The 27656-nt window shown below is 40.7% G+C and overlaps 1 protein-coding gene across 1 annotated transcript in view; it reads left to right on the forward strand.

Annotated features, from left to right (window-relative positions):
* The window catches only part of TUBGCP3 (tubulin gamma complex component 3), a 53082-nt gene extending 36298 nt beyond the window's left edge, over nucleotides 1-16784 (forward strand). Inside the window, exons 12-22 of the mRNA XM_086610791.1 lie at nucleotides 1784-1894; nucleotides 2666-2774; nucleotides 5322-5511; nucleotides 6800-6935; nucleotides 7749-7817; nucleotides 9061-9196; nucleotides 11841-11929; nucleotides 12064-12195; nucleotides 12578-12718; nucleotides 13296-13412; nucleotides 15678-16784. Coding sequence (XP_086466917.1) covers nucleotides 1784-1894; nucleotides 2666-2774; nucleotides 5322-5511; nucleotides 6800-6935; nucleotides 7749-7817; nucleotides 9061-9196; nucleotides 11841-11929; nucleotides 12064-12195; nucleotides 12578-12718; nucleotides 13296-13412; nucleotides 15678-15836 — 1389 coding nt within the window. The 3' untranslated portion in view covers nucleotides 15837-16784. The remainder of the gene's footprint in view (nucleotides 1-1783; nucleotides 1895-2665; nucleotides 2775-5321; nucleotides 5512-6799; nucleotides 6936-7748; nucleotides 7818-9060; nucleotides 9197-11840; nucleotides 11930-12063; nucleotides 12196-12577; nucleotides 12719-13295; nucleotides 13413-15677) is intronic.
* The last annotated feature ends 10872 nt before the right edge of the window (nucleotides 16785-27656 follow it).

Below are 27656 nucleotides of genomic sequence, written 5' to 3' on the forward strand. Positions count from 1 at the left end.
TGAGGAGAGAAGAAATCATGTCTCTCTTTTTTCCTGCTTAGTGTAACAGTAGTATTGTGTACAGAGTTCTTTGTAACTGTTTAGAATGCAAGCCTTGTGTTTGGAATAAAGTTCAGAATATTCTACAGTGACTACTTATTGTTACCCTCAGCTTCATAAATAACTTTGGTTTATCAAATTGGGTAGAACAGGTTTATGATTCTAGAGTTTCTTTAGAAACTCTGCAGAGCTGTTCTATCTTCTGTAACAGCAAACTCTAGTAACTGTCGTTTTTCTTCTTTGATTTTATGATGAGAAATGATCATTTTTATGAGAAATGATTTTATGCTTTTGTAAGTTGTCCCAACTCTTTTCCTGTCTCCAATCAGCACAGCCTTGTTATAGTGAGGTGGGTTTTTTTTGGTTTTAAGAAGCCAAAGATTCATTTTAAAAAAATGAATTGAGCACTACTGAGACACATCTGAGTAACTTTACTTGAGTGTGAAATATGGTGTCTGATTTTTTTGAAACTGTCCATCTGGGTCAAAATTAAAGTGAGTACAAGTATCACTCAGCTGATCTTTAAGGTCAGTGTTAGGAGTCTTGTATGAGATGTCAATGAATTTTTATGGCTAGAATTGTAAAATAGACTTGACTGTTTTTCCAGCTGCCCTTCAGACTTAGAATAGAATAGACTATATAATAGACTATTTCAGTTGGAAGGGACCTACCACGATCATATAGTCCAACTGCCTGACAAATTCAGGGCTGACGAAGTTCAAGCATATTGTTAAGGGCATTGTCCAAATGCCTCTTAAACATCGAGAGGCTTGAGACATCAACTGCCTCTCTAGCAAGCCTGTTCCAGTGTTTGACCACCCTCTCGGTAAAGAAATGCTTCCTCATGTCCACTTTTAAGGTGTTGTCTTTGTTTGTTTTTTATGTAATTCATTAGCTTTCAACTCTCTGTTTAAAAATTTATGTATGCACTGTAAGGGTGTTTGTAATGCTGAAAAGCGCTGTTGGATGTGGTATACTGAAATCTACAATTTTCATAGGACAGTTTCTGAACAAAAACAATTGATGATTCTTGGTAGAAATGGTATTTGGAGGCAGTGAAAAAAGTTCTTATTCAAACAATTGATGTCTTGTTTGACAAGATGAGGACAGACTCCTTCCACAAGTCATTTTAACAAAACTAGTCATGTACATTTAGTTTCTTAAAAATTAAGATATTCTCTTGTGTGGAGTTGAGAGACATTAGCATTTGATCACCAGTTCAATTGCAGGATTTCTTGCTGGTTATTTGTTTGGATTTGGTTTGGTTTGGTTTTTTTCCCCCTGCAATTCTTCATCCATTAAATAGGAAGAAATTTAAAAGGGCTTGAATGAAAATAGAGCCAGTAAAATATAAAAATATTATATTTACATTCTGAACTTCATCTCCTACTCTTAACTGTATAACTAATTGCCTCAAAAATGCTATATGCTTCTGTATTTCCGAGTAGATGTTTTACAGATAGTACATTTTACTTTACCCTGAGGTAGTCAAGGTTTCATAACATACAGAGGAGATTAAATTATGTGAGCTGTTCTTTAACTTTTTTCTTCAGAGTTCATATTGGTCAAGATACAATTTACATATCAATTGCCAGGACAACTCTGTGTGTTATCTACGAGCTTTTTTTTTTAGTTAAAAGAACAACTCAAAAATATTTTTACAATTTTCTGAATACAGAAATGAAACACAAGGGGAAAAGATTTACGTTCATCCTTTGTTTTTAATGTTTGTTTCAATCTACAGTTCTTTGTAGCTTCAGATCCTACAGTTAAAACTGATCGGTTGTGGCACGACAAATACACTTTGAGGAAATCAATGATCCCTTCTTTTATTACAATGGAGCAATCAAAAAAGGTATAAATTCAAAAGTTAATCTTCTGATGATTTGCTAGCCCTATACAGGTGTTAAGATTTCCATTAAGAAAACAGACACCAAATTTAACAATGAAACATCTTAAGAATAGCTACATTAATAAAATTTTTTGAGAAATACTATAAGACTGTTTCTCCCTTCCATTCTCTAACTTATAAACTTTGTTTAGGAAGATGTCAAGGGAGGAAAAGAAGTTTGTGTTTAATCATAGAATCATAGAATGGTTAGGGTTGGAAGGAACCTCAAAGATCAGCTAGTCCAACCCCCATGCCATAGGCAGGGATACCCTCCACTCTACCATGTTGCTCAAAGCCTCATCCAACCAGGCCTTGACCACTTCCAGGGATGGGGCATCCACAACATCTCTGGGCAACCTGTTCCAGTGCCTGACCACCCTCAGTGTAAAGAATTTCTGCCTTATATCTAATCTGAATCTACCCTCTTTCAGTTTAAAGCCATTTTCCCTTGTCTTATCACTACATGCCCTTGTAAAAACCCCATCTCCAACTTTCTTGTAGGCCCCCTTTAAGTACTGGAAGGCTGCGATAAGATCACCCTGGAGCCTTCAAAAACTTTTTATGTTAGTATTGACATTCTAGATTGCTGTGGTTGGGATTGTGAAGCTAAGAGCACAGAAAGATGACAAAATATCCTGTTGCCCTGGTGTCTGTGGGTGGCTTTGTTTATTTTGGTTTTGCTTTTTTTCCCCTTATGTGCAAATCACTTATTAAAAAAAATCCTTTTGTGTTCAGGTCCTCCTAATAGGAAAATCCATAAACTTCTTGCATCAAGTTTGTCATGATCAAACTCCGTCCACAAAGATGATTGCTGTGGCAAAGTCTGCAGAGTCTTCGAAAGATGGTAGAGTATCTGTGTTAGTCAACTTCTTCCCTTTGAATCGACTTCTTTACAATGTGTGGTTTAGACTGTAAACTGACATTTTGGATAGTGGGGTGGAAAGGAATACAAAAGTCCCATCTGCCCTAGAATATAAATGTTTTAATGGATGCTTGCGGTCTACAAAATATGTATGAAGATGCACATATGTAATTTTCTTTTCTTAATTTGATAGGTTTGTGCCGGATGGTTGTTAATGTACTGGATTTCTGAATGAAACCGGGCATGATCCGCCTGTTTTTAGCTGACTTTTGCTGGGAGGGGTAGGGTGGGGGACGGGATATTCTTGAGTGCTGCAGGAAGTGCAAGCACTGAATTGCTTGCAACTTCTCATCAAATATACTTCATTATACGATTTCATCATAATACTGAATTAATTCTGTGATTAAAAAATAATAAACCAGTAGTTGTAAATAACAGAATGAGCAGTAAAAGCAGGCAGGACTGAAGCCTTTCTGTAAGTGCACTCATCGCTCTAATATATCCGAAGAAAACTGAGTATGTGGAAGGTTAGTCAAATTCTTTTTGAAAATTACTTAAAACTGGGTTTACCAGCTGTTGAACATTAAACCAAAGCTTAACTACCAGAATTATTATGGATTATTTCTTTCTATTTAGAAGAGATTTCCGTTTTAATGAATGAGAGCTTATATACCGTTTGCAGTTATTCTTTGGTGGCATATTCTTTGCAATGAAGTTAGTATTGTTATGATGAAAGACAGCAAATAATAAACATCTATACGAAGGAGACTTTACATGTAAATATTTAGCAAAGAAGGTAAGGTGATGCTTAGGATGCTGTTATATCTGGGAGAAAGGACAACCTGCTTTCTTCTGTTGAAGGTGGTATTTTACTACTTCAACTTCTTTTTAAAACTCATTTAATATACCAAAAAGAGTCTAATAGTTAAGATGTAGATCACTGGGATAACTTCTCTGGTGCTATTTTGTACGTAGTTTTTAGAAGTATAATGATGTCCTGCTAGTATATCTAGCTTTTGCTAAGAGAACAATTGTTTAAAGAACATTCTTCTTGGCACTTTTTGACATCTTGTACAATATCTTTTCTTTTGTTGTGTTTTCAGATATGACTTTATTATATGTAACTTCGAAGCTTGGTTTTGTGGTATTATTATTTTTTTTTAACTCTAGATTAGCCTTGGGTTAGTTTGTATATTAACTCTTCACAGCATGGACTTTTAGCACGAGTACCTCCATGAAATTTGTTCTAATAATAAAATTCTATTCACATCTGCAAGACTATTTCATCTAATAATGTGATTTTTGTACCATGTGCACTGCTTGCCTAGTCAAAAATGCGCTTAAAGTGCAGAGACGGGTCAGGGTTAAGTGAATAAGGGCTATAAATGCATTTGAACCATCATCTTGCCAGCTACTCCTGAAAAAGGCAAAAACAGCCTTTGTCTACGCTATTTTCACCACTTTACACAGTGTTTATGGCTGTGCTTTTCCAATATTTTTTCAATTTGCACTTGTGTTTCTCTCTCCTTGATTGAATGGAAGATCTGCACAAATATAGGTTCCCTATTATGTAGAGGACGAGAGCTTCAAAGCTGTACATTATCTTTAAGTGCTGAGAATACTGGTTTCAGACAAAAGTGTAGTTGTAGAAATGGATGTTATGCACTATGTCTGCAGTGTGCTGAAGACATGCTGAGCTTATGGTCTGCAGCCTAAATACCTCATAGTATTATGCTACCTTAATTCTGCATGAAACTGCATTTGTATTTAGGACATTTTACCCATTCAATCTGGAAAGAACATTATGTGTCAATGATGCTGGAAATGCATCCTTTCCTCCTTGTTTGTGCCATCTGATATCCTCAGAGTCCCTTCAGGTAATTACTTACAGTAAGATGATGGCTTTCTGGAATGCTGGCCTGAATTCTGAATGCATTTTCTCATTTTAAATCGAAACATTTCATGAGTTTGACTGTATTTTTTATTTCTTTAATTTGCTTTGGAACCTTAACTCTGATTTTTCCCCAGTTTCTTTTTAATGCTGAAGTAAGCAAGATGTAAAGAACTGTCTGAACGTATGTTAAAACAGGAAGTCAGAGGTGCAGAACAGTGTAGAAGTTGGTCATCTTGCCTGACAGGGAATTGTAGTAGACATTTGGGGAAGAAGGGCAGTAAAAGAAGGCAGATAGTGACCCCAGCTCCAACCTCTAGCTGTGCACAGTTTGGGAACTTTTGAACCAGGAATTACACGAGACCACTATGTTCAGTAGCAACTCATGGACCTGTCTGTGTAGAAGTGATGAAATACTATAAGCTCTTACTGGAAAGTACAAGCTGGGCGCAGATGAAAAGTACCAATGGGGAAGTATGGGCGGCTTTAGACTTGCTTTAACTTAGGCTATGCCAAATGTATAGTATAGTGGATGAGAATAAATAGCAATTTCTCTGTTTGTATGTTTCAATTCCAAAATTTATTTGCATCAGTTTTGGAAAAATATTTATTTAACTTTTTTATTTTTTTCTTTTCAGCTGCCGATTTGTTCACAGATCTGGAAAATGTGTTTCAAGAGAAAATTGATGCAGCTTATTTTGAGACCAGCAAATACCTGCTGGATGTTCTCAATAAGAAGTACAATTTACTAGAACACATGCAGGCAATGAGGCGCTACTTACTACTCGGTCAAGGAGACTTTATCAGGCATTTAATGGACTTGCTCAAGTAAGAGGGTTGGTGGTAGGGGGGTAATTATGTTGAATTTCTGATGCTTGCAAATGTGCATGATCAGCATAGAAACGGTTTTGCTTTTGGAAGAGGACCTTTTAAGTATCTTTATTATTCAAAGGTTTAATTGAAGAACTCAAATTCTATTTTGGGTTTAATTTCTTTAGTCTGAGGCCTAAACTTTGTTCTACCTTTTTCGTAGGAAGTATATACAGTACCATTTCACAGTGTCTTGAAAAGTTGTACTAATATAGATTATCTTTACACTTGACCCTGTGACAGCCTCGAATGTTAGCGTTTCTGTCAGTCCTATCAGCAAGTTTAAGCAGAAAAGTTCTGTTGCTCTTGATGCCACTAGTTAGCATTACTGTGAATGCTAGGCTTCTGTATTTTGGAGGTGTTTGGTCCAAAACATTGCATCAAAGCCCCTCAATGCATTTTTAAAAATTTAATTGATGCCTCAGCAGCCTCTGTTTTAAGCACTCAGGTGCACCCACAAGTATCAGTTTTAGTTTGTATTTACAAGCTCACTGCTTTTACATGCCGGTGCTACTGATGAAACTTAGTCTACCAAAAATGTCCTTTACAAATCTCTCCTTTGGTCTAGAAGGCAGGCTTTGTAATAGAGCTTCCATTAACTTGTTTGTAAATCAAAATCAACGTTGTCTGGTGATGATTTGTATGCGACCATTATTCTTTAACTAAAAATTATTGTGAAGCAGTATAAGCTTGGTTTGTGGAGTCAATATTACATTTGAGGCAGAAGTAGTGAGGGACTTTCCAGAACTGATGATAGGGTAGATGAGTAGTGCTAAGTGCTTGTTACTTGCATGTTGCAATTATTGAAAAAGTTTAAGATACATAGAGGGGGTGGGGTTTTGTGCTTGTGCCAGCACTTCTAAGCCTATGAGATGGCTATCAGTAAGTCTCAAAATGGAAGTTATTGATTTGATGTGTTGATGACGTAATCTACCTCATGTTAGATATGAATGCAACTCAAATTATAGAGTAGTTATGGTAGCAATCCTGGTAATTTCAAATTACTGGCATTAAAGAAGGATAAAGTTACTCCTCATGCTGATGTTCAGGTGTGTAGCTGCCCATGAATAGACAGTTGGAAATATTTTGCTCATGGATTTTCTTCGTGGTTAAGACTGAAAGAGTAATATGAGAAGTTTTGAAAGTCAGTCAAAAAAGTGTTTCACTGTGTGCTGCAGTTACTACCAAATTGCTGCTGCAGAATATCTCAGTAATATGCCATGACTGTTTGTTTCATAACCACCAGGCCAGAGCTTGCACGACCAGCTACAACCTTGTATCAACACAATCTAACTGGAATCCTTGAAACAGCGGTGAGGGCAACTAATGCCCAGTTTGATAATCCTGAGATTCTCAAACGATTGGATGTTCGACTTCTGGAGGTCTGTTGCATCATGGTGACTCTGACCTGAAACATACCTTTTTGTGTGTGTGTATACATGCAGAAACATGAAATGAACGAATGAAACAAAATTTTTGTATGTGTATATAGTAAATGCATTCCCCTCCCTGCTTTCCATTGAAGTCTACTTTGAATCATGTAAACTTCATTTAAAATGTCTTCTCTTCTTTTCCCATTTCCTGCCTATTGTCTATTTCTATTTCAAGCTGTGGGCTTACAGCCATTTCATTGACAATACGAAGTTGAGTATTTGGGGTCTAACAGTAATTGATGCAGGTGGCCGTGATTTGAGGTTCTGCAAACAGCTCCTACTGCTGTTGCTCTTAAAAGAATCTGGAGGTGGTCTCTTTGTCACTAGTAGTTACGACGAGTGAAGCAATGAAAGTGTGTTTCATGAAGGAGACCTCTGGTAAGGAATTTGAGTTAATGAGAAAGCTCTAGTCCCAGAGGTGAGAGTTAACTGATGTACTGTAGCATCTGAGATAAAGCTATACCTTAGGCTGAGTCTTGCCTAAGAAAATAATCTTTTCCTTCATTTTCTTTACTAGCTCCAATGGAAAAATATTGACATTACAAACATCAACATTTGGGTGAGATGAATCCCACCCTTGTGTCACACTTATGCTCATTTTTGCTTAATCTGCTACTTTCGACAGGGAACTCCTGTATCCCATATGAATGTGGATGCTCGTTTTTTCATAGGCTGTGGAGAACTGAGGACTAAGCAAGAGTTACTCTTCAGCACTAGTATGCTCTGGTTATGCACTGAAAGTAGCGTGTCTTTTTAATGCAGGTATCTCCTGGGGACACTGGATGGGATGTCTTCAGCCTAGACTATCATGTTGATGGACCAATAGCAACGGTAATGTCATATACTATTGGCTGTGAACATGTGTCAGATACTGAATTGAATTGCTAAGTACTTCTTTTTAATTGAAATAACCTTTTTTATTCTGGAGTGTAAGATCAGAGGGACTTTTTTTTTTGACATCTGGGATGCACCCATTGTGTAAACAGTTGAGCCAAAATCTCAGTTCTTGTAAATTAAACATGAGTGCTGAAAAGCTACCCTTAAAACAATTATTACTGAAAATCAGTAATTCGTTTGTTCCAGCAGAGATTTTAGCAAGTACTTAATAAATGAAGTGCTCCTCTTCTTCCATTATTACTAGTCTGTAGCTGCTAATTTGGGATAATTTGCAAGGAGCTGAAGCATGTATTTGAGGAGAACCTATTTGTACTGTCTAAATAAAATTTGATAGGTAGTGTTCATTAGAACTACTGAGAAAATAGCTGCATTATTGCTCAGAATGCAGTTAGTCTCTATAAAGAACTTGTAAAGAACTTATTTTTTAAACAGGACATCAAAATATGAGTCTGACCAGCAGAAGGAAATTTCATGTACATACATAGTTTGGAAAGAGTGAGATGTTTAGGGTTTGTCATGTTCACCCTTCTTACACTTCCTGCAGTGCCCTGGGCCTACTTGAATGTTAGGTAACTCGGTTCAGCCCTTGAGGAAGAATCTTCATCTTCCCATGAAGACAGGCTGAGAGAGTTGGGGTGTTTCAGCCTGGACAAGAGAAGGCTCCAGGGTGATCTTGTAGCAGTCTTCCAGTACCTGAAGGGGACCTACAAGAAAGCTGGAGAGGGACTTTTTACAAGGGTGTTTAGTGATAAGACAAGGGGCAATGGCTTTAAACTGAAAGAGTAGATTTAGATCAGATATAAGGAAGAAATTCTTTACATTGAGGGTGGTGAGGCAGTGGCAAGTTGCCCAGAGAAGCTGTGGATGCCCCATCCCTGGAAGTGTTCAAGGCCAGGTTGGATGAGGCTTTGAGAAACCTGATGTAGTGGAAGGTGTCTCTGCCCATGGCAGGGGGGTTGGAACTAGATGATCTTTAAGGTCCCTTCCAATCCTAACCGTTCTATGATTCTTATGATCTTCCCAAAAGCTCTGGGTTTTCCAGGGGTTTTGTTTTGGCGATATTTACCAATAAACCGCATGGATCAGATAAGATAGATAGACTGTGAAGAGGTTCTTGGTCCTTTAGAACGCATAGTATGACTATTAAATTTGTACTGATATTTTGTTTGGTTTGTAGGTATTTACACGTGAGTGCATGAGCCACTATCTAAGAGTATTTAATTTCCTTTGGAGAGCAAAGCGAATGGAGTATATTCTTACTGATATATGGAAAGGGCACATGTGCAATGCAAAGCTTCTGAAAAGTATACCAGGTGAGACAGCCCCAAATGAATGACGTACTTGTAAACTGAATTTAGCTGACTGTGTCTTATTTTAAACTGTATTAAGAAGGGGGGGAAAAGTCTGTTGGTACAGATGAGTTTTATGTTTTGTTGCTCCTCTTGACTGATCGTTTAATGGTAGATGGTGATGAAGATAAAATAACGTTGTTGGAAATGGAGGTTTCCTGTTTGTTTTGCTTAATCCTTGGTTGTGAGTTTTTGTAGCAGTGAACGAACGAAACCTTACATCTCTGGAAAGAGACCATTACTCTTCCATCCCCTTTAATTCATCTTCGTTGATGCCTTCCTATCTGTACCCTGTGTCTCCCCCTTTCTTGTTCTGAAAGTAGTAAGTCTCACACGTGCACACTTCAGAATTTATTAGTTTAACCTTTACTCATTCCCTTTTGTTCAGCTAAGAACAAAAGAGGTTAACAGAAAAGATGTTTTAGAAGAAATACTAAAGCTCTAAAGTTTAGTGGCTGTGGTGTATACTTAATGGACTGGGATTTTATGATTCTACTTCTCAGCTGAGAATATAGTCATATTTGTGAGAATCTGTACTGGCTCAATCTTGATTTTTTTTTTTTTTGTTTTTACCTAGCTACATGTCTCTCAGTAAAAAAATACTATTGAGGGTTACACTTCTTCGTGGCATAGTAATATTTACAGAGATATATTTATGTTTTTATAATTAGAAACTGTTTGGTGGGTGGGAGTGGGCACCTTGGCCTCAGAAAGTCACTGGGAAACAAGCTCTTGTAAAGTCTGCTCCAGTGCACAAGGCTGGTCTCTGGAGCTGTATGGGATGACTAGATTTCCTTTCTGTTTCTGTGAGATAGGATTTAATTTACTATCATTTCCCCATCTCAAGTAAGTGCTTGTTTGACTCAAAACAGTGGTCTATTGCATTCTTTCTTTCTGTCCCCTTTGAGACTATGGTGCAGTTAACAGATTTTATTCTCATCACCTGAGGGTCTTCAGGCTGGAGCTGTCTCCCATTGCTAGGGTTTTGTTAGTTCTTTTGTTCTCAGAAGGAAGTTTGAGTTTTCTTCCTTCATTCTCCCCTTCCTCTGCATTTTGGAGGCCTTTCTTACACTTTGCCATGGAGCAATCTTCTGTAGATAAAAGCTTTGTTGCTTGTTACTTTTAGGTTTGGCTATGTTTTAAGTAACACACATTTAAAATGCTGCCCAAGCTCTTATAGCTAGTGTTGGCAGAAAGAGCCGCGTGTTGTATTTCTCAGGTTGTGCCACTGACAAAGAAGAATATGTTTACAAAGACCTGTACTGCCTTCTGCCTGGAGGAACAGGAATCTTTCTTGCTCACTGGCATGTCTGAAGCTGGAAGCTGCAAGTAGAATTTTTTCTGAAATATGTGGAGAGTCTACCCCAGCACTGATTTATGAAGAAGTTGTAAAACTTTTATTTTCTTTCTCTCCCTCCAAAACAGTACCTTGCCCTTCCAGTCACAAATCAACAAATGGGAGACAGTAACTGATAGGAGGAAGCAGCTGCAGGGTCTTTTGTTTTTCAACCGCAAAGAAGTAGCATTGACTTTCAAGGATAGCTTTATTCACAATTCCCCAAAAGTCTTAACAGCCAGGGATTTTAATACTTCAAAGCAGTACTTCTAGACAGTAGTGTCAACCTCTCTCTTTTCCTATCAGCATTTGGAAGAAGAAACAGATGTACTCAACTCACCAATATTGAGGAATATATGTTGTTTAGTCAACCCTGGAGACTTTTTTCATTGACCCTATTTAAAGTAGATGCAACATAACATGTTAGAGGTTGTTTTTCATTTCTTATGCCCTTGCAGGAAGACTGAGTAGCTTGTTGTAATATCTTTCAGATCATTACATGGTTCTGTAACATCTCCAGATATGAAAATGTAAAATTCCTTTTATAATAGTCTCATAGCTTGTCTGCAGTGGCAAATCACTTCGGCAGCTTTTTAGAAAGTACTTCCGCTGTCTGGATGTCTGCCTGATTCCAGAAGGCTAAGTATCTTCATTCCACAGAATTTTTGCAGTTAGTGGTAATCTTGGTAATACCCTTCTGCAGCAGCGGTACCTCCTCTTACAGGTGAGCAGCTGAGGCCATCAGTGACTTACCTTTGGATCTCTGTGGTGGATCAGGGAATTGAACCTGGGCCACATGAGCCACTAACTCCCTACCCCTGTCACAGCCACCCTCTCTTTTGGTCTCAGTGTAGCTAAGTAATGCAAAATATGCTGTCTGTGGTTTGAAGGCTAATGGTAAAAAATGTGAAAGACCCCAGAGGCAACTGCCAATCTGTGGCCTCAGATTTTCAACCAAAAGAATGCATGGGACATTAACTGTATTTTGGTCTTTTGGGTCTGAGAGGATCTTTTTCACTTGTGATACTCAGCAAGTTTCCAGCACTGGCGGAGCACACAGTTGGTGTCATCTTTGGCTCACATATTCTAGAAGTTATTTGTGCAATGTTCTTTGCTCATCTGTTGCCAGCCAGTATTGCTGCTACCGTCCAAGATTAGCGACTGTTTTATGAAGTGCTTGATTTGGTGGAAAAAAGTTTACCAAGATGGTTTGATGGCTGTGGTGCCTGTCCTTGCAGTCTTTAACATGCCATCTCTTTGGATTTTTTACAGAGCTTTCTGGGGTGCTGCATCAGTGTCACGTTCTGGCATCAGAAATGGTCCATTTCATTCATCAAATGCAGTATTACATTACATTTGAGGTATACTCTATCCACCCAATTAGTTGCTTGAAAATGAAGTACTTTTAATGTTCTGTATGTGTTGTGTGTCTTAAATTTCAAAGAGCTTGTCATCTAGCAAATCAAAACAGCCCAATCCTGAATCATTGCTCCAGGTGCTTGAATGTTCGTGGGATGAACTCTGGAACAAGGTCCAACAAGCACAGGACTTGGATCACATCATTGCAGCTCATGAAGTTTTTCTAGACACAATCATAGCTCGATGTTTGCTGGATAGCAATTCCAGGGTAAGTCTTCTCCTTTGTATTGAGTTGTAGCTTTGTGGTCTTGGTTTATGTGTTAGGAACTATCTTCTTCTGTGTTGTAGGAGCAAGGGGAAAAGTAATTTTTCTTCCTCTGATACTGAGGTCTTATTGTGGTAGGCTCTGTGGATACTGCCCAGACACAGTGGCAGATGCTGATTATAAAACTTGTTAAAATACGAGCCAGTTGGTTTTGGTCCTAAGAAGCTGTGTGATCGTGTAACAACTGCGTTAGGGCTTTGCAAAACAATCTCTACCAGCTGTGTGTAAAAAGATTTAATTTACTCGTGTTCTGAAGAATGGTAGTCACTTAAAACTCTTTTGCTGTACACCTGTTTCATTGTTTGGTTGCTTAACTGCCTCACAGGTACTTCTCAACCAGCTTCGAGCTGTTTTTGATCAGATCATAGAGCTCCAGAATGCTCAAGATGCAATGTACAGAGCTGCTTTGGAGGAGTTGCAGCTGAGGTTGCAATTTGAAGAGAGGAAAAAACAGCGTGAGCTGGAGGTAAAGATATTACTAGAACGTGAAAATTAATTGAGGTAGATATACTTTCCTTTTGATATATGGAGGGGTTTAGATATCATGTAGAGGTACAGAAAAAATAAAAAAATGTAGTTGGGACAAATGTAAAAGTCGGCAGCAGTAGCCAGTTAATTCAAACAAAACTGCTGAATGGTATTTTTCATTTTTGTCTTGCCAAAAACCTCTGGGTGATTAGATTCTGCAGTGGGGTTTGGAGGATGAGAAATTTAGGGCTGGTTTAGGTGAAGGAAACGAAAGAGGCTTTAACATTCTGAACCTTTTTGCAAAAAATGCCATAGCTCCATGCCTGCCTCTCTGTGTCTGTGAGAAACACAGTGCTGGTGTGAAACTCACCTGCTTTGCTAACCTCAGATTTCTTTCATGTGTTGCACAACCACCAAGAGGACTGATAGTTTCAATACTGGAGGCTCCATGTTCAGCTTTCTATGGCAATGGTTGGTTTGTATAAACATGGTGGTTTAGCTGGGCAGAAGCTGGCTCAATTAGCAACTTCCATCATGTGATGCTTGAGCTCTTAAATCATTTGGTCTCTGTGTAGGGCAAGTGGGGTGTAACTGCATCAGAAGATGAAGAAGAGAGCAAGAGGATGAAAGAATTTCAAGACTCAATACCCAAAATGTGCTCACAGCTGCGAATACTCACTCACTTTTACCAGGTACCCCTTAGATTATATTTTTTTTAATATAGATGCTGAGCTTTGATATGTAGAAATCAATTTCGGATATGGAGTAGATGTAACTTCTGTATTCATGTGTGCAGTTTGTGGATCTAGGTCTTCACTTTTTGCTTCTCTACTTAGAAGCCTGCATTCACTGTTCCTCAGTAGACAGCAGATTTTGTGATCATGTATGTTCCCCTGGCAAAGAGGAATAGTCTCTTTGTAAGTCTCTTCCTTCCTCCAGTAATGGAAGTAATAGCTATCTTCTGATGTAATCTGAAAACAAAAATAGGATTCCTTCTGCATTCCACTTCTTCTCACTGTCTTTGCAAGTCATTGCTAGTAAATACTGCAGAAAGGGTCTGTAGCAAGGACCCAACACTTGATTTTAAGTATACTGAGATGAACAACAGGTTAGTTGTTTGGGGGAATGTGCACAGGCTATCTTCTTTGATGGAAATTATTCTGGCTTTGTCTTAATTTGTTGTATTTGATTCTAAAGCTCCTGTGTCCCAAGAAAATCAACTGTTAGATTTCAGGTAAAGCATTCCAGAAAGCAATGAAAGGGAGGGACACAGCACTATGTGCCACAGCAGCCTTTCAGGATTAGACTCCAGGTCAACTGAAAACCAAAACTTTACCTCAAGTCATCTCTTGATTTTGACATGTGAGATGCTCTTGATATTGTGTAGTGTACCTTTTAACTTCTCTTATTTATCACCTTTGGCATGCCTGAAGTTAGGATTTTTTAATGATGTTGATACTGAGTTTGACTTAAAGCTGTAGCACTTACTTTCTTCTATCTCGCTGTTGGTATTTCTTTTGTCTTTCTTATTTTAATATCCATAAAAAGACATTGAGACAAATATTAAACATGTAAGCATGCATTATTTCCCAGGGTAAATGAATGAGGCTGAAGTGGTTTTGCTGGGTTGTTACGCATACATTCATTTTAGCTTTTAAGGGCACAATTGATTCTTCATAGCAGTTATAGTTGTGACTTAGCACCTGTACAACATGTGCGAAGCGCTTCCCAGTCCTCCTCTCTGGTAGTTTGCACCAGATCCATTTCTGTATTGCCTGTAGCTTTGCTAAGCTATAGCTACCCTGAATGAAGTGCTGCATTGTCAAAAGAGTTCAGTTCACGTGGAAGTTTGAATGAAAACTGAATAGGGCACCCAGGTTATAAAATACCAGTGGCTTTTGTTGAAGGCTGTAGAGATCCTGAGCTCTGATGCGAGGACTTCAGATCTGGAAGGAGTTTGCTCCTGGGTCCAAATATTACAGTTCTCCCTCCCAGAGAAAAACGGAGCCAAATTATTTAAGAAGTGTAGTTTGTGTGCTCTACAGGATTGCTCAAGGTTGGCAATATACCTTTTGACTGCTTGCACTGTATTCCTGATGAGCCCTACGATGGATTTTCTGTGTGGGACTTCCCTGGCCAGCCTTGGTCATCTTTGGAGATAATGGGTTGCTCTAGTTATGGGCAAGTCCACATTAGTATTTAGTGGAGATCAGGAATGAGATCTTCAAGTGACTCTTGCCATTTGGCCTCTTTCCTCTACTTTCCTGTGTGCTGTTGAGCTCCCACAGTCCCTTGACTAGAGCAGAATGGGAAGATGGGCTCCAGAAGCATGCCTCCACATGCTAAGTGCAAGTCCCACATAAAAAGAGCTCCAAATATGTAGAGTCTAGCCACTGGATCAGCAGCACCAACTGCCCTACTTGACAGATGCTCTGCTGTTCTGGGGTGCCACATGCCGCTGTGTGACCTACATCAAATACGTACTTTTGAAGCAAGCAGTGGTCTAGTGCTGACCTGGCCTGCATTGTACATATAGCTAGGAAACAAGGGGAGGTCTCCTGTTGGCATGAGTTGGGTCCTGGATTGGTCTCCCAGGTGTGATGGGGCTGCCCTGGGAGGGCTGGGGCAATGGCATGGGAGCAGCTCCAGGAGCCTTTGGGCAGATGGAGGGTGCCAGCGGGGCAAGGGGGTGCAGTTTAGAAGACTGAGCTGTTTGCACTGGAGTCTCTGAAGTGCATATGTCAGATGTGTGAAGATGAAACGAAGCTCTGGGTTTTTGCAGAAGGAATGAATGCAGCAGGAGTCATTTGCTAACTATTGGGTATAAATGCTTGTGCTTGCCCTTTCCTGGATTCCCTCTGCCTCCCTGCCGCGCCTGGGCACCACCTGGCATCCCTGTGCAGAACACACCAGTGCTGTCATCTTAGCTGTCTCTTGGGTTTTTCTTTCTCCTTCAGGGAATCGTCCAGCAGTTCTTGGTCCTGCTGACAACCAGTTCTGATGAAAGCCTTCGGTTTCTTAGCTTTAGACTGGACTTCAACGAACATTATAAAGCAAGAGAGCCCAGGCTTCGTGTATCGCTGGGCACCAGAGGCAGACGAAGCTCACATATGTGAAACAACTGCTAAGGACTGCACCTCGGTATCCGAAGGGTGTTGAACCTCTTGCTGGACGAGGCAATCAGTGTTGACATAATGCAACCAAATTGTGCGTGATCGGTGTCTACCATTTCTGCAGGAACATGTTTTCAGTCATGTGATTGTGTGACACTGTATAGCAGAAGGCAAAAAAGTAGGGTGGTTTTTTTACACTGACGTTTCTAGAATTACCAGACTAAATGGGCTGATTGAACTTCTTCCAATCAACTTCTTAAATCATCCTTTTAAACAAATGCCAATTTTATTTGAAGCTTTCTAAGCTCTCTCCACTGTAACTTATATCTGTGTCAATGAAATCGCATCTTTTGTTTATAGAAAGCACCATTTCCTTTTTTAACAAGAAAAGGTTATTTTTTCTATATGTACTTGTTCTATTTCAAGAGAGCTTTTGTTAAAGCCAACAGATTAGGACCTAGACCTAATGTCCTTGTTAAGAAGCTATACAGCATTTCATTATGCCGATTTTCAGTGTTGTGATGTGTTTGTGTGAGAAACTTTGTATCAGGAGACATAAACTTATATTTAATTTTTCGTTGTTATCAAAGTTAAACTGAGATAAAAAATTTAGGAGGGAAATTCTATGGTTACTGTACAGCAGAAAACTATAGAAGCAGAGCAGGAGTGTATCTATTGCACATGACCTAAAAAATGAAGTTAAAGCCTCAGTACTGTGAAAGCAATGTGTTGGTTAAGACTGAAGTGAATGAAATAACTGATGTTCAAAATCAGATGTACAAACAAACTGACTTGGCTAATGTTGACTTCATTCTCTTCCCTTCCCTATTTTTTCATTGTAAATATTTATATATTGCTGTCCAGATGTTGGGGAGAGGGGGATTCTTCTTTTGCAAAGTTGTCATTATATCAGGTCATTTATTATGTTCCACAAGTGCAAGCTTAGTGAAATAAAAACACAATTATCTTTCAAACAAGTGGTTTGCTTTTTATAATGGAAAGATTATGACTTTTCCACAAGGTAAGAAAGGAGAAGCTTCCAGTTAAGACTATATTGATTTACAGATCCCTACCCATTACAGGATTTTGTTATTAGTTTTATCTATACTTAGAGTTGTGTGCAATTCTTTAATTAACAACTGCCCTCAGATCAATCAGATCTGTGACCTTTTTTGCCATTTGCCCTGACTCCGCTCGAACCCCTGGGAAGCAGAGGCACCTGCCAGACCATGCAGGTGAGGCTGCCGTGATTCACGACAGAGTTGAGCTCTCATGGGGATAATGCACAGACTTGCAGCCCTGAACTAGTGGTTTTGCCCTCCAGATACTAGGATTCCTATTGGAGTCCTTGCTTTTGTTAAATAAAACATGCCTTAAGACACTTGCCCTCATGGTGGGTACTTGCAGGCAACATTTCAGCTCTAAGCAAATATGGACCCTGAAGCCAGTGATATTCTGTGTGCCAAAGGAAAGCTGAAGGGTGCCATGCTTGGCATCACGAGGTCGCAAGTCACTCGACAGGCAGGAGTACTGTTTTTGTGGGTGAGGTGGCAGAGTATGGTGCTTGTAAAGTCTCAAAGAACCACGAAGCTTATGTGATTGTGTTTTGGCCAGACTGTTAGGGGAAAAAAAAATCAGCTGCATGAGTACTCTTTTTGGCCATTGCCTCCAGAGACATGTTGCACCATCCCATGTGTTGTTAGACAATCCACAGGCCGGAGAGGCGACATCAATGTCAGAACTAGGGGACAAGCTCCAGAGGAAGGTTTAGTTCCCTTCGGTGCTAAAATGAATCCAGCAGTACACAGGAAACCCACAGGAGTAGCCATGCTGGGAATGGTCATTTTGAGGTGATTCCACAGAAATCCATCAATCTGGGAAGAGTCCTCAATGCTGCAGGAGTTGCTCTGACTGCTGGGCTGAGTGAGGGGGGCATTTGGAACACAAGACACAGAATAGCTGCCTTATCCCCTAACCCAGCAGCCCTGATGTTTGTTTCAATCTACATGGTTTTTGCAGCTTCCGATCCTACAATTAAAACTGATCAGTTTTGGTGTAACAAGCGTAGCTTGTGGAAGGCATTTGACCCCTTCTCAAGTAAGATGAAGCAATGAAAAAAAAAAAAGAAATATGGCAAAAAAGATGAATCATCTGTTGGCCCTATACTGTTAGGACCAGATACTTGTCAAAGAGGGTGGATCAAAAGTTGACCAATAAATACTTCAAATCTTTCTTTGGGCTTGGAAATAACTATATGAAAAACATTGTCATAATAAATTATACGAGTGTACCAATACTTCCAATCAGAGCAGAAAATTGAGACTTGATTCATCGATAAATATTGAAGAGGCAAGGCATAGAATAACCTGTCCAGCTCTGCAGGAAAATCACTTGGAAGTGGACAGGAACTGTTCCTGAGTTTCAGTTTCTCAGGCAATGGCATCCATCTCGGAGATGACTTTGCTCATGCCTGTACCTGGGGAAGAGCCATCACCACTCTTGGACCCCTTCCAACTGCCAGGCTGGGGGAAGGTTCTGAATGCCTGGCACAGAATGACCGTACCAACTCTGCTGGAAGATCCTCTGGAAGTGGATGGGAGCTAGTGATGTCATCTTTGATTTTGGGGGCAATTTTAGCCATTTTTTTTCCTTGTGCTGATTTATGTTTTGCCTTCCCTCTGCGGCGCTGTTGGCATTACCTAGTGCTGATTCTCTGCAACAATAAAGCCTGGCTTTCTTGAAAAAGTCTTCGTTGATACGAATGAGAAGACTGTTTATAAAGCTCCTGGAACGGAAATGCTGTCAGAGCTGCCCACTGCAAACTGCGCTCCAGGATGCTCTTCCTAGAAATGCTTCACTGCCCGGAGCAGCCATCCAACCAAGAACACTGGGAAAACCAGCTCACACTTTTCTTCCACAAATGATTTAACCAGGTGACCCAAAGGTGATTTTGGAAGGACAAAGTGTGGGAAAATAGTGGGATAAGCAGATAAAAAGGGCCAGTTGTGTGTAAATAGGATGCTGGTCAGTAGGTTTCTCTAGCCTTGCCCTTCATCTGATCAGTGCAGCCTGTCCTGTCTCCTTAATAAATCCCTTTTCCTGGGATTTTTTTTTCCCATCACCTGATGGGAGTCTGCAGCGACTGGAGTGGGATCACAGGTGGGAGGTGTGCCTGTGGTGCCAGCAACCACAGACACTGCAGCGAGAGGACGTGTGCATCCAGAGGTGAGAGATCCATGAATCAGCTGCTGGCTGGACTGTGTTTAAGCCCAGCTACCGGAGAGATCCACGTTTGTACTGGGAGCCTTGCGGAAGGAGTTGTATTCAAGGAGTTAGTGATGTTGAACAGACATGTCTGCTCTACTGGGCATCACAGCTGGCACTTGAGCAGCCTGAACGTCAGCGTAAGCAGCTGCTGCATGGGAACCTGATGGAGTGCCCCGTGCCAGCCCAACATGCATGCTGGGGCCTGGGGAGAAGGAAACCCTCCACGAATGGGACCTATGCGGTGTCATCCGTCCGATGCTGCATAAAGGCAGCATGCCCAGCATCTGAAGGGGTATAAGTTTTACTGCCTGCCTGTATTCCTCTTTTTGTCCTATTTATATTCCTGTGTTTATTCTGTCATATTAAAGCAGCTATTTTGTTAAGCCATTTGATGTCAGGTCTTTCTTACTGAGATCCAGAAAGAACCCTGCACCCCCTCTCTCACTGACCTCCTGGTGCAGAACATTGTGCTTATAAAAATAAGTAATTTGCCTACACTTTATAGATTAGTGGGTTATATATTTATATATATATATATATTTATATATCCCACTAATATATATCTATATCTTCCTCTAATGCACCTCCATCCTGCAGCAGGAGCAGGATGAGACTGTTGTTACTGCCTGTGTTCACATGAGTGCTCTGTGTGTCTATCTGGGTCTACCTGTGTGACCAGCTGTGTATATATACATACGTGCGTACGTGTGCTCTGTGTGCATGTGCCTATGAAGGATTTATCCTAAGCCTTGCTACTGGTCAAACCTGGGGCTGTGGAGCTGTAGCAGACTTGCCTCTGTTAGGCTGCTGGATTCAGCAATTCCTAACAAAAGCAGAAGACAGATGTTCGTACATGTCATTTGTGCCTGGAGACCGATATTGAATTCTACATAAATGTGCATACTTGGTGTAAAAGTTGAGAACCTCCTTCTGCTGTGACTGCGCAAGAGGTTCACCTCGAAGTGGGTGGCAGCAACACCGTTCAGGTACATTTCTGAAGAGAAACATATGAGTTTTACCCTTTCATTTTATTTTTTAACACTGAACTGCTTATCTACTACAAGCAGTGTTTAACATTCTTAACAACACGTTCACCCTTTCAAGGCTATTCTTTATTTGGTAAGGTATATAATGCAGACTTTGGGCGGGTAATTTCAATGTTCTTCTGTTGAAGCCACAGTGTCTGAAAATAAAAATGCAGCTGTGGGCCCAAGCAGTCGCGTCTCCGGGCTGGAACTGACCCAGCTCCTCCTGCTCTCTGCAGCCTGTCCCGGGGCCGTCGCTAACTGACCCCGCACGCTCAGCCCTGGTCTTTTTGGAGTTGCTGAGGACTAAAGAAATTTCTGAGAAACTGCAGTAAGAAGCAGAAATGCAGAAACTGAGAATAAAGTTGTCACCCACCTTAAGATGGCATACAATATGCCAAACTCTTCCGGGGTGAAGGGCTATCCCTGCGGTGCTACCAATATCGTAAATACATTAAAAGGAAAAGAACTGGAAAGTATTTATGTATTACTTCTTTAAACTGCACAAGATGTTTGTGGTGTTTCACAGGGGTCAGCATTGGGGCCGGTGCTTTTTAACATCTTTGTCGGTGACACAGACAGTGGGATCAAGTGCACGCTCAGCAAGTTTGCTGATGATACCAAGTTGTGTGGTGTTGTGGACACGCTGGAGGGATGGGATGCCATCCAGAGGGACCTTGACAGGCTGGAGAGATGGGCCTGTGAGAACCTCATGAAGTTCAACAAGGCCAAGTGCAAGGTCCTGCACATGGGTCAGGGCAATCCCAAGCACAAGTACAGGCTGGACGGAGAATGGATTGAGAGCAGCCCTGAGGAAAAGGACGTGGGGGTGTTGGTTGATAAGGGGCTGAACATGAGCCAGCAATGTGCGCTGGCAGCCCAGAAAGCCAACCGTATCCTGGGCTGTATCAAAAGAAGCGTGGCCAGCAGGTCGAGGGAGGTGATTCTCCCTCTTTACTCTGCTTTTGTGAGACCCCATCTGGAGTACTGCGTTCAGCTCCGAGGACCCCAACACAAGAAGGACGTGGTACTGTTGGAACAAGTCCAGTGGAAGGCCATGAAGATGATCCAAGGGCTGGAGCACCTCTGCTATGAAGACAGGCTGAGAGAGTTGGGGTTGTTCAGCCTAGAGAAGAAAAGGCCCCAGGGAGACCTTCTAGCAGCCTTCTAGTACCGGACAAGAAAGCTGGAGAGGGCCTTTTTACAAGGCCTTCGAAGAATCGCTCAGTGTTCTACCCAATTTCACAAACTAAAATTACTTTACAGTGCCAAGGATAACAATAGGCAGCCAAAGTAAGATATTCTCTTTCTATCTGTAGTAGTTCAGAGTGCAAAATCTCTGCAGCCGTTGTTTTAACTAGTCATTTGTCACTCTGAGGGCTTGCCGAACAGCAATTTTAAAATAAAATGAAAATATGTTAGTTTCATGTTGACAGAGAGTGCTACAAATTTAACATGTGAACCACTCAGTGTCTCTAAAATATTAAGCCAGGCTCCCTGACATAGTGTTTTAGCTACTTTATGTTAGCTTGGAGCAACATTTTCTTTAAGGCATCAGAATCATTTGTAAGGGTTAACTTCATACTTACTTTCACTAGAAGAGCAGCAAAGTTGCCTCAGTCAGTATTTGTTTTCCTTCTTTTTATTCCAAAGTTAGCTTTTTGTAATACACTCTAACCATCCAATATTGTACATTCTCTCATGAAATCATTGTGCCAAAACCTGAATGCCACAAAAATGGAAATAGATACTCGAATGCAGGTGAAAGGACAAAGAGGAGCAGAGGTGTACGGGGTCAGAGAGAAAGAATATAGAGGTTAGGAAAGTTAAAGAAACCGAGGTGACAAATAGTCACTCACAAAAGGGGAGAAGGGCAGAGGACAACAGAGCAGGGACCCTGAAAGATAGCGAATGTTGACCAAAGAGATGCTCGGGAAAGAGCAGAGAAAGAAAAACACACCAAGAAAGATCCGAGGAACATAGGGGTGATATTTCTGTCACCATGCAGTTAATTTACTTTAGCTCTTCGTGGAACAAATTCTGTTAGATGTTTTCCTCCAGGAGTCATCGGAACAGCAACTAAGTTAGCGAAACATCAGAGTATGGAAAATGCAATTGGAGTGATTTTTACCATCAGTCTGGATATTAAAAGATATGATAGGAAAAAGCTGTCACAAGGTGATTACCCTGTGTATGAAACCTTCCAGTGCCACGGAGAATGAAAAGCAGTTATTTGCACTTGAGATATGTGTCACAAGAACAAGGTAGTTAAGCACCTAGGATCCCTCTTACTTCTACAATGGGAACATTCCCAAAACTAGTCAAGGCCACTTCGTTGCCCTTTAAAGTTTTTTCCGAAAATTGCCAAAAGAGAGGCAAAGAACACAGTCTTCTGCTTTACTTTCTAACAAAGCACTGCAGTCACTCCTTAAAAGAGGGTGTTTTGTGCTGAGCTTTAGCTCTTGTTTCTAATGAACGGTGCTGAAAGGCGTAAAGAAACAGGGAAATTACAGACGGGCTTACAACAGCAACTAAAAAGGCAAATGGGAACTTTCCTTTAACAATCTGATGTGTAAAAATAAGAATTAGAGCATATTATACTGGGTAGAAAATGAAGAAAATAAAATTCTCTAGAAAACAAGCAATTTAGCCATCAGACGGTTAGAGGTAAAACTGCATCATTTAGTAGAAAACAGAAAGCATAAGAAGAATATAAAATGTGGAGTGAAAAGAGTATTTGATCAATGAGAAAAACAGGAGAATTCCCACTCATGACTTTATTAGCACAGTTAAAGTTTAAGACAAAAATAGACTATATTTTTGACAACTGTGATCCAGGTGATTAAAACATCTTTAAACAAACTCAAATATTTTATTTCTTATCCTGTAAAAGAGGCTAACGCAGTATCAATTTATACTTTGTGTACACATATATGTACGTACATAATATATGCACATAATTAATAAAAATGTTAGTAGACTTCTATGAATATAATTATTATGTCATTTTATTTGCTAAGGAAAAAGACATGATCAAGATTTTGCAGCTACTAATGGAATGGATGAGCCAACAGTGTTTCTCTCCAAAGTGCCAGGTAGGGCATTAGATGCTACAGAAAATGATTTCATGAGCACTGCAGACAAAACAATCATTGCACTTCTGCAACAGCCGTTTGCAGCTTAGCTGCAAGAACCGTTGGAGATCAGTGTTTCCCGAAACAACTGAAGAGGAAACATGTAGTGACTTTACTACCTAAACCTCACATCGTTCTCGTTTTCAAAGACGACTGAGAAATAGAGAAGACGGGCACATTCTGAAAATGAGTCATGTCGCAACTTCCCTTTCACCTTGGTTTCCCTTTCTGTCAGCCTCGTTGCTCCCTTTCAGAGGTCTAGGGGAGTTCTGGGATCCTTAATACATTTAGGAAGGAGTGTTTAAAGGATGTTATAAACGCAATTCTTGTCAGATGAAGTTGGTCAAGAGTTGCAAGAAAGGTGGATCCTTTAGAAAGCTGTAAATGAGCAAATAATCATAACTGCAGCTCTACACAAGCATCCCCTCCGAATTGCCCAGAGCACCCTCCTAACAGCATTCAGACGCTGAAGAGCCCTGAGCTCAGATTGCCTTTGTACTCCAGCATTATGCAGTACAGGCTTTACAAGCAATATACTCCAACTCTTTTATATTTCCATCAACCAAGCTACCTCATTGCCCACAGGAGCAATTAGTTGATTAAATCTACTCTGTAAACACCTGTGGGCAAAAGAAGTAGATACAAGTTTTCATAAAGTCTTCAGGGAATACCAAAGAAACAGGAAAAATTGGTTTGGCATCGTGAAGAGACACCATTACTAGTAAGATGTCCCATCTTCTAAAAGTGGCAGAGCAGCTGTGAGAGGTGGAGCAGCAGAGGAACGGTACCTGTCAGATCCAGACTTATCCTAGAGTTAAAGCATGTGCACAGGTTCCAATATTCCACAGGCAAAAAGTTTTGGAAACTGAAATAAATCAGAGCTCCTGCAAACCAAAAGAGCAAAACAGACATTAGTAACAGAATAGGAAATAATTACAAAAAGGGTAATTGGATCGTAGCCAGGAAGTATAAGACAAGAATAAATGCTACCATTTCCTTAATTAAGACCGTTAAAGAGCAATACTGTAAGTGACTCAGAAGAGCTGCATAGAAGTTTACAGGTGCTTGTGACTTCAACTATAGGGTTTCTTAATGGGCAATTATATAATTGTAGGCTTATTTTAAGGCTTGACCTTTCTCCATTATAAATAAAGAACTCCTCAAGTGTACCTTATAGAGGTAGATGCTAAACAAGATCAAACTTTTAAGTTTATCCTGGCAAGCTGATTTGGATGTGCGTTACTATTTGCAGCAGGTGCCCAGGCTGAGGGACTTCCAGTCCTCACCAACAGAATGAACTGTATCAGCATGCAGAATAACAGAAATCTTGCTGATCCTACCCCTTGCCAGAGACAAAGACAGTGCCGGTACAGCATCACGCACCTCACAGACGTGGTCTCTCCACGTCTCTGGTCAGACCGACCTCTTGCAGCAGCTTGTAGAGCTACAGCTGAAGCTCTGCTTAAACCTCTCACTTTTCTTCGACGCGCTGGCCTGTGCTCTCGTGCATGGACCCAAAGCAGAAGCAATTTGCTGTTCAAACTCGGAGGCTGAAATTCCTGAAACAGCCTTTAGAGGACAGCGGAGAATTGCAAATGGCACGTTTTCGGCTCTGGCCTCGTAGTCTGAGTTCCTTCACGTTTTTTTAATGTGGATTATGAATTCTGATCCCAAGTGCAGGTGAAACGTAACTTAAGGTTGGGGCTCATAACAGCTATGTATTTTAAAATATATTGTAGTCTTTTCTATCATTTTTGATTCCAGTTTCCACCTGGCTAAGCTTTAACCTCGCTGAACGAACTGCTGCACTGTCAAAAGGAGCTCAGTGCTTGTGTTCGGATCTAATGGAAAAGACAACAGGGTCCCCAAATAGAAAATACTGGTGACCATTGGCGGTGTACTGATCCTGAGCTCTGACATAGTGACTTTAAATCTGTGAGAAATTTGCCATCTGGGTCGAAACATTATACTTCTCCATCCCCGGGAGAACCTAGGCCAATTTTTTAAAAAGCTGTTAGCAATAATTAGATTGTAGTTGGGTTTTGCTCTGAATTGTTTGGAGCTGGTGGGGTCAGCAGCGCCAACTGCCCTACTTGGCAGATGCTCTGCTGTTCTGGGGTGCCACATGCCGCTGTGTGACCTACATCAAATACGTACTTTTGAAGCAAGCAGTGGTCTAGTGCTGACCTGGCCTGCATTGTACATCTAGCGTGGAAACAAGGGGAGGTCTCCTGTTGGCATGAGTTGGGTCCTGGATTGGTCTCCCAGGTGTGATGGGGCTGCCCTGGGAGGGCTGGGGCAATGGCATGGGAGCAGCTCCAGGAGCCTTTGGGCAGATGGAGGGTGCCAGCAGGGCAAGGGGGTGCAGTTTAGAAGACTGAGCTGTTTGCACTGGAGTCTCTGAAGTGCATATGTCAGATGTGTGAAGATGAAACGAAGCTCTGGGTTTTTGCAGAAGGAATGAATGCAGCAGGAGTCATTTGCTAACTATTGGGTATAAATGCTTGTGCTTGCCCTTTCCTGGATTCCCTCTGCCTCCCTGCTGCGCCTGGGCACCACCTGGCATCCCTGCGCAGAACACACCAGTGCTGTTGTCTCTTAGCTGTCTCTTGGGTTTTTCTTTCTCCAGGGAATCGTCCAGCAGTTCTTGGTCCTGCTGACAACCAGTTCTGATGAAAGCCTTCGGTTTCTTAGCTTTAGACTGGACTTCAACGAACATTATAAAGCAAGAGAGCCCAGGCTTCGTGTATCGCTGGGCACCAGAGGCAGACGAAGCTCACATATGTGAAACAACTGCTAAGGACTGCACCTCGGTATCCGAAGGGTGTTGAACCTCTTGCTGGACGAGGCAATCAGTGTTGACGTAATGCAACCAAATTGTGCGTGATCGGTGTCTACCATTTCTGCAGGAACATGTTTTCAGTCATGTGATTGTGTGACACTGTATAGCAGAAAGCAAAAAAGTAGGGTGTTTTTTTTACACTGACGTTTCTAGAATTACCAGACTAAATGGGCTGATTGAACTTCTTCCAATCAACTTCTTAAATCATCTTTAAAGAATGTGATATTTAATTCCAAGCTTTCTAAGCTCTCTCCACTATAACTTGGATCTGTGTCCAGGAAATCACATGTTCTTTTGTTTAAGAAAGCACTCTTTCCATATTTAACAAGGAAATAGGGTTCTTTTTCTATATATACTTGTTCTATTTGAAATCACTTTAGTTAAAGCCAAGAGTTTTGGACTCAGACCTAATGTTCTTGTTAAGAAGCTATATAAAGAATGTAACTATGCTCATTTTCAGTACTGTGATTTATTTATGACATACTTTACCTTTTTTTTCTGTGTTTGTTTTCAAGGTTAATATTACAAATGAAAGTCATTTAGTAGGGAAATTCTATGGTTACTGTACAGGAGTAAACTGCAGAAGCAGAGCAGGAGTGACCTTATTGCGTATGAAATACCCTAAGAACTGAAGTTAAAACCTCAATGCTGTCAAAAGAAAGTGTAGTTTAAATTCAAAATCTGATATGTTAGAAAGAAAATGGCCTGCATAATCAAAACTACTTTATTTCTCTTTCCTTACCTATTTTTCTATTGTAAATATTTATATATTGCTGTCCAGATATTGGGGGAGGGAATCTTTTTTTTGTTTGCAAGGGCGTCATTATATCAGGTAATTGAAGTATCCATATACTACGTTCCAGCAGTAGAAGCTTAGAAAAAAATACACTGCAATTATCTTTCAAACACTTGTTTTGCCTTTTGCGATTGAAAGACACTATTTTTCGAGCAGAGTAAGCAAGGAGAAGTCTCCAGTTTGGAGTGTGGTTCATTTAGAGATCTCTCTAGCAAAGCTATTACAAGGCTTTGGTACTAGTATTAACTATCATTACAGTTGTGTACAACTCATTAATTAACAATTGCCCTCAAATAAACTGAGTGTGTGGCCTTTTTTTGCCCTTTGCTTTGCTCTGCTTTAACCCCTGAGAAGCAGAGACACCTGCCAGGCCATGCAGGCAGGTCTGCTGGGAGTCATGATGGAGGTGAACTCTCATGAGGATGACGCTTCAAACCCACGGGCCCAGACCAAGAGGTTTGCCCTCTGGACATGCAGACACTGCTGGTGGTGGAAGCAGTGCTCCTCAGAGGGTTATCCTGCAGGACAACCTGCCTTTCCCAGGTGGAACAGGCACAGACTTTTAAATGGCACTGTGTGGTGTGAGATGGATGGACCTGTAGAGAAGAATGAAAGTTCAGGTGGTGAGCAATTCCTGGGAACAGGGGTGACAGAGGCCAAGGGAGATGGGAATTGAGCCACAATGCCATTTTCTTTCTGGAGAATTGGACATATCATTCATCTCGAAAGGAAGCCTTTTAAATTGAAATCAAAATGGAC

Source organism: Tauraco erythrolophus, chromosome 1 (genome assembly GCF_009769465.1).
Source record: "Tauraco erythrolophus isolate bTauEry1 chromosome 1, bTauEry1.pri, whole genome shotgun sequence".
Classification (NCBI taxonomy): domain Eukaryota; kingdom Metazoa; phylum Chordata; class Aves; order Musophagiformes; family Musophagidae; genus Tauraco; species Tauraco erythrolophus.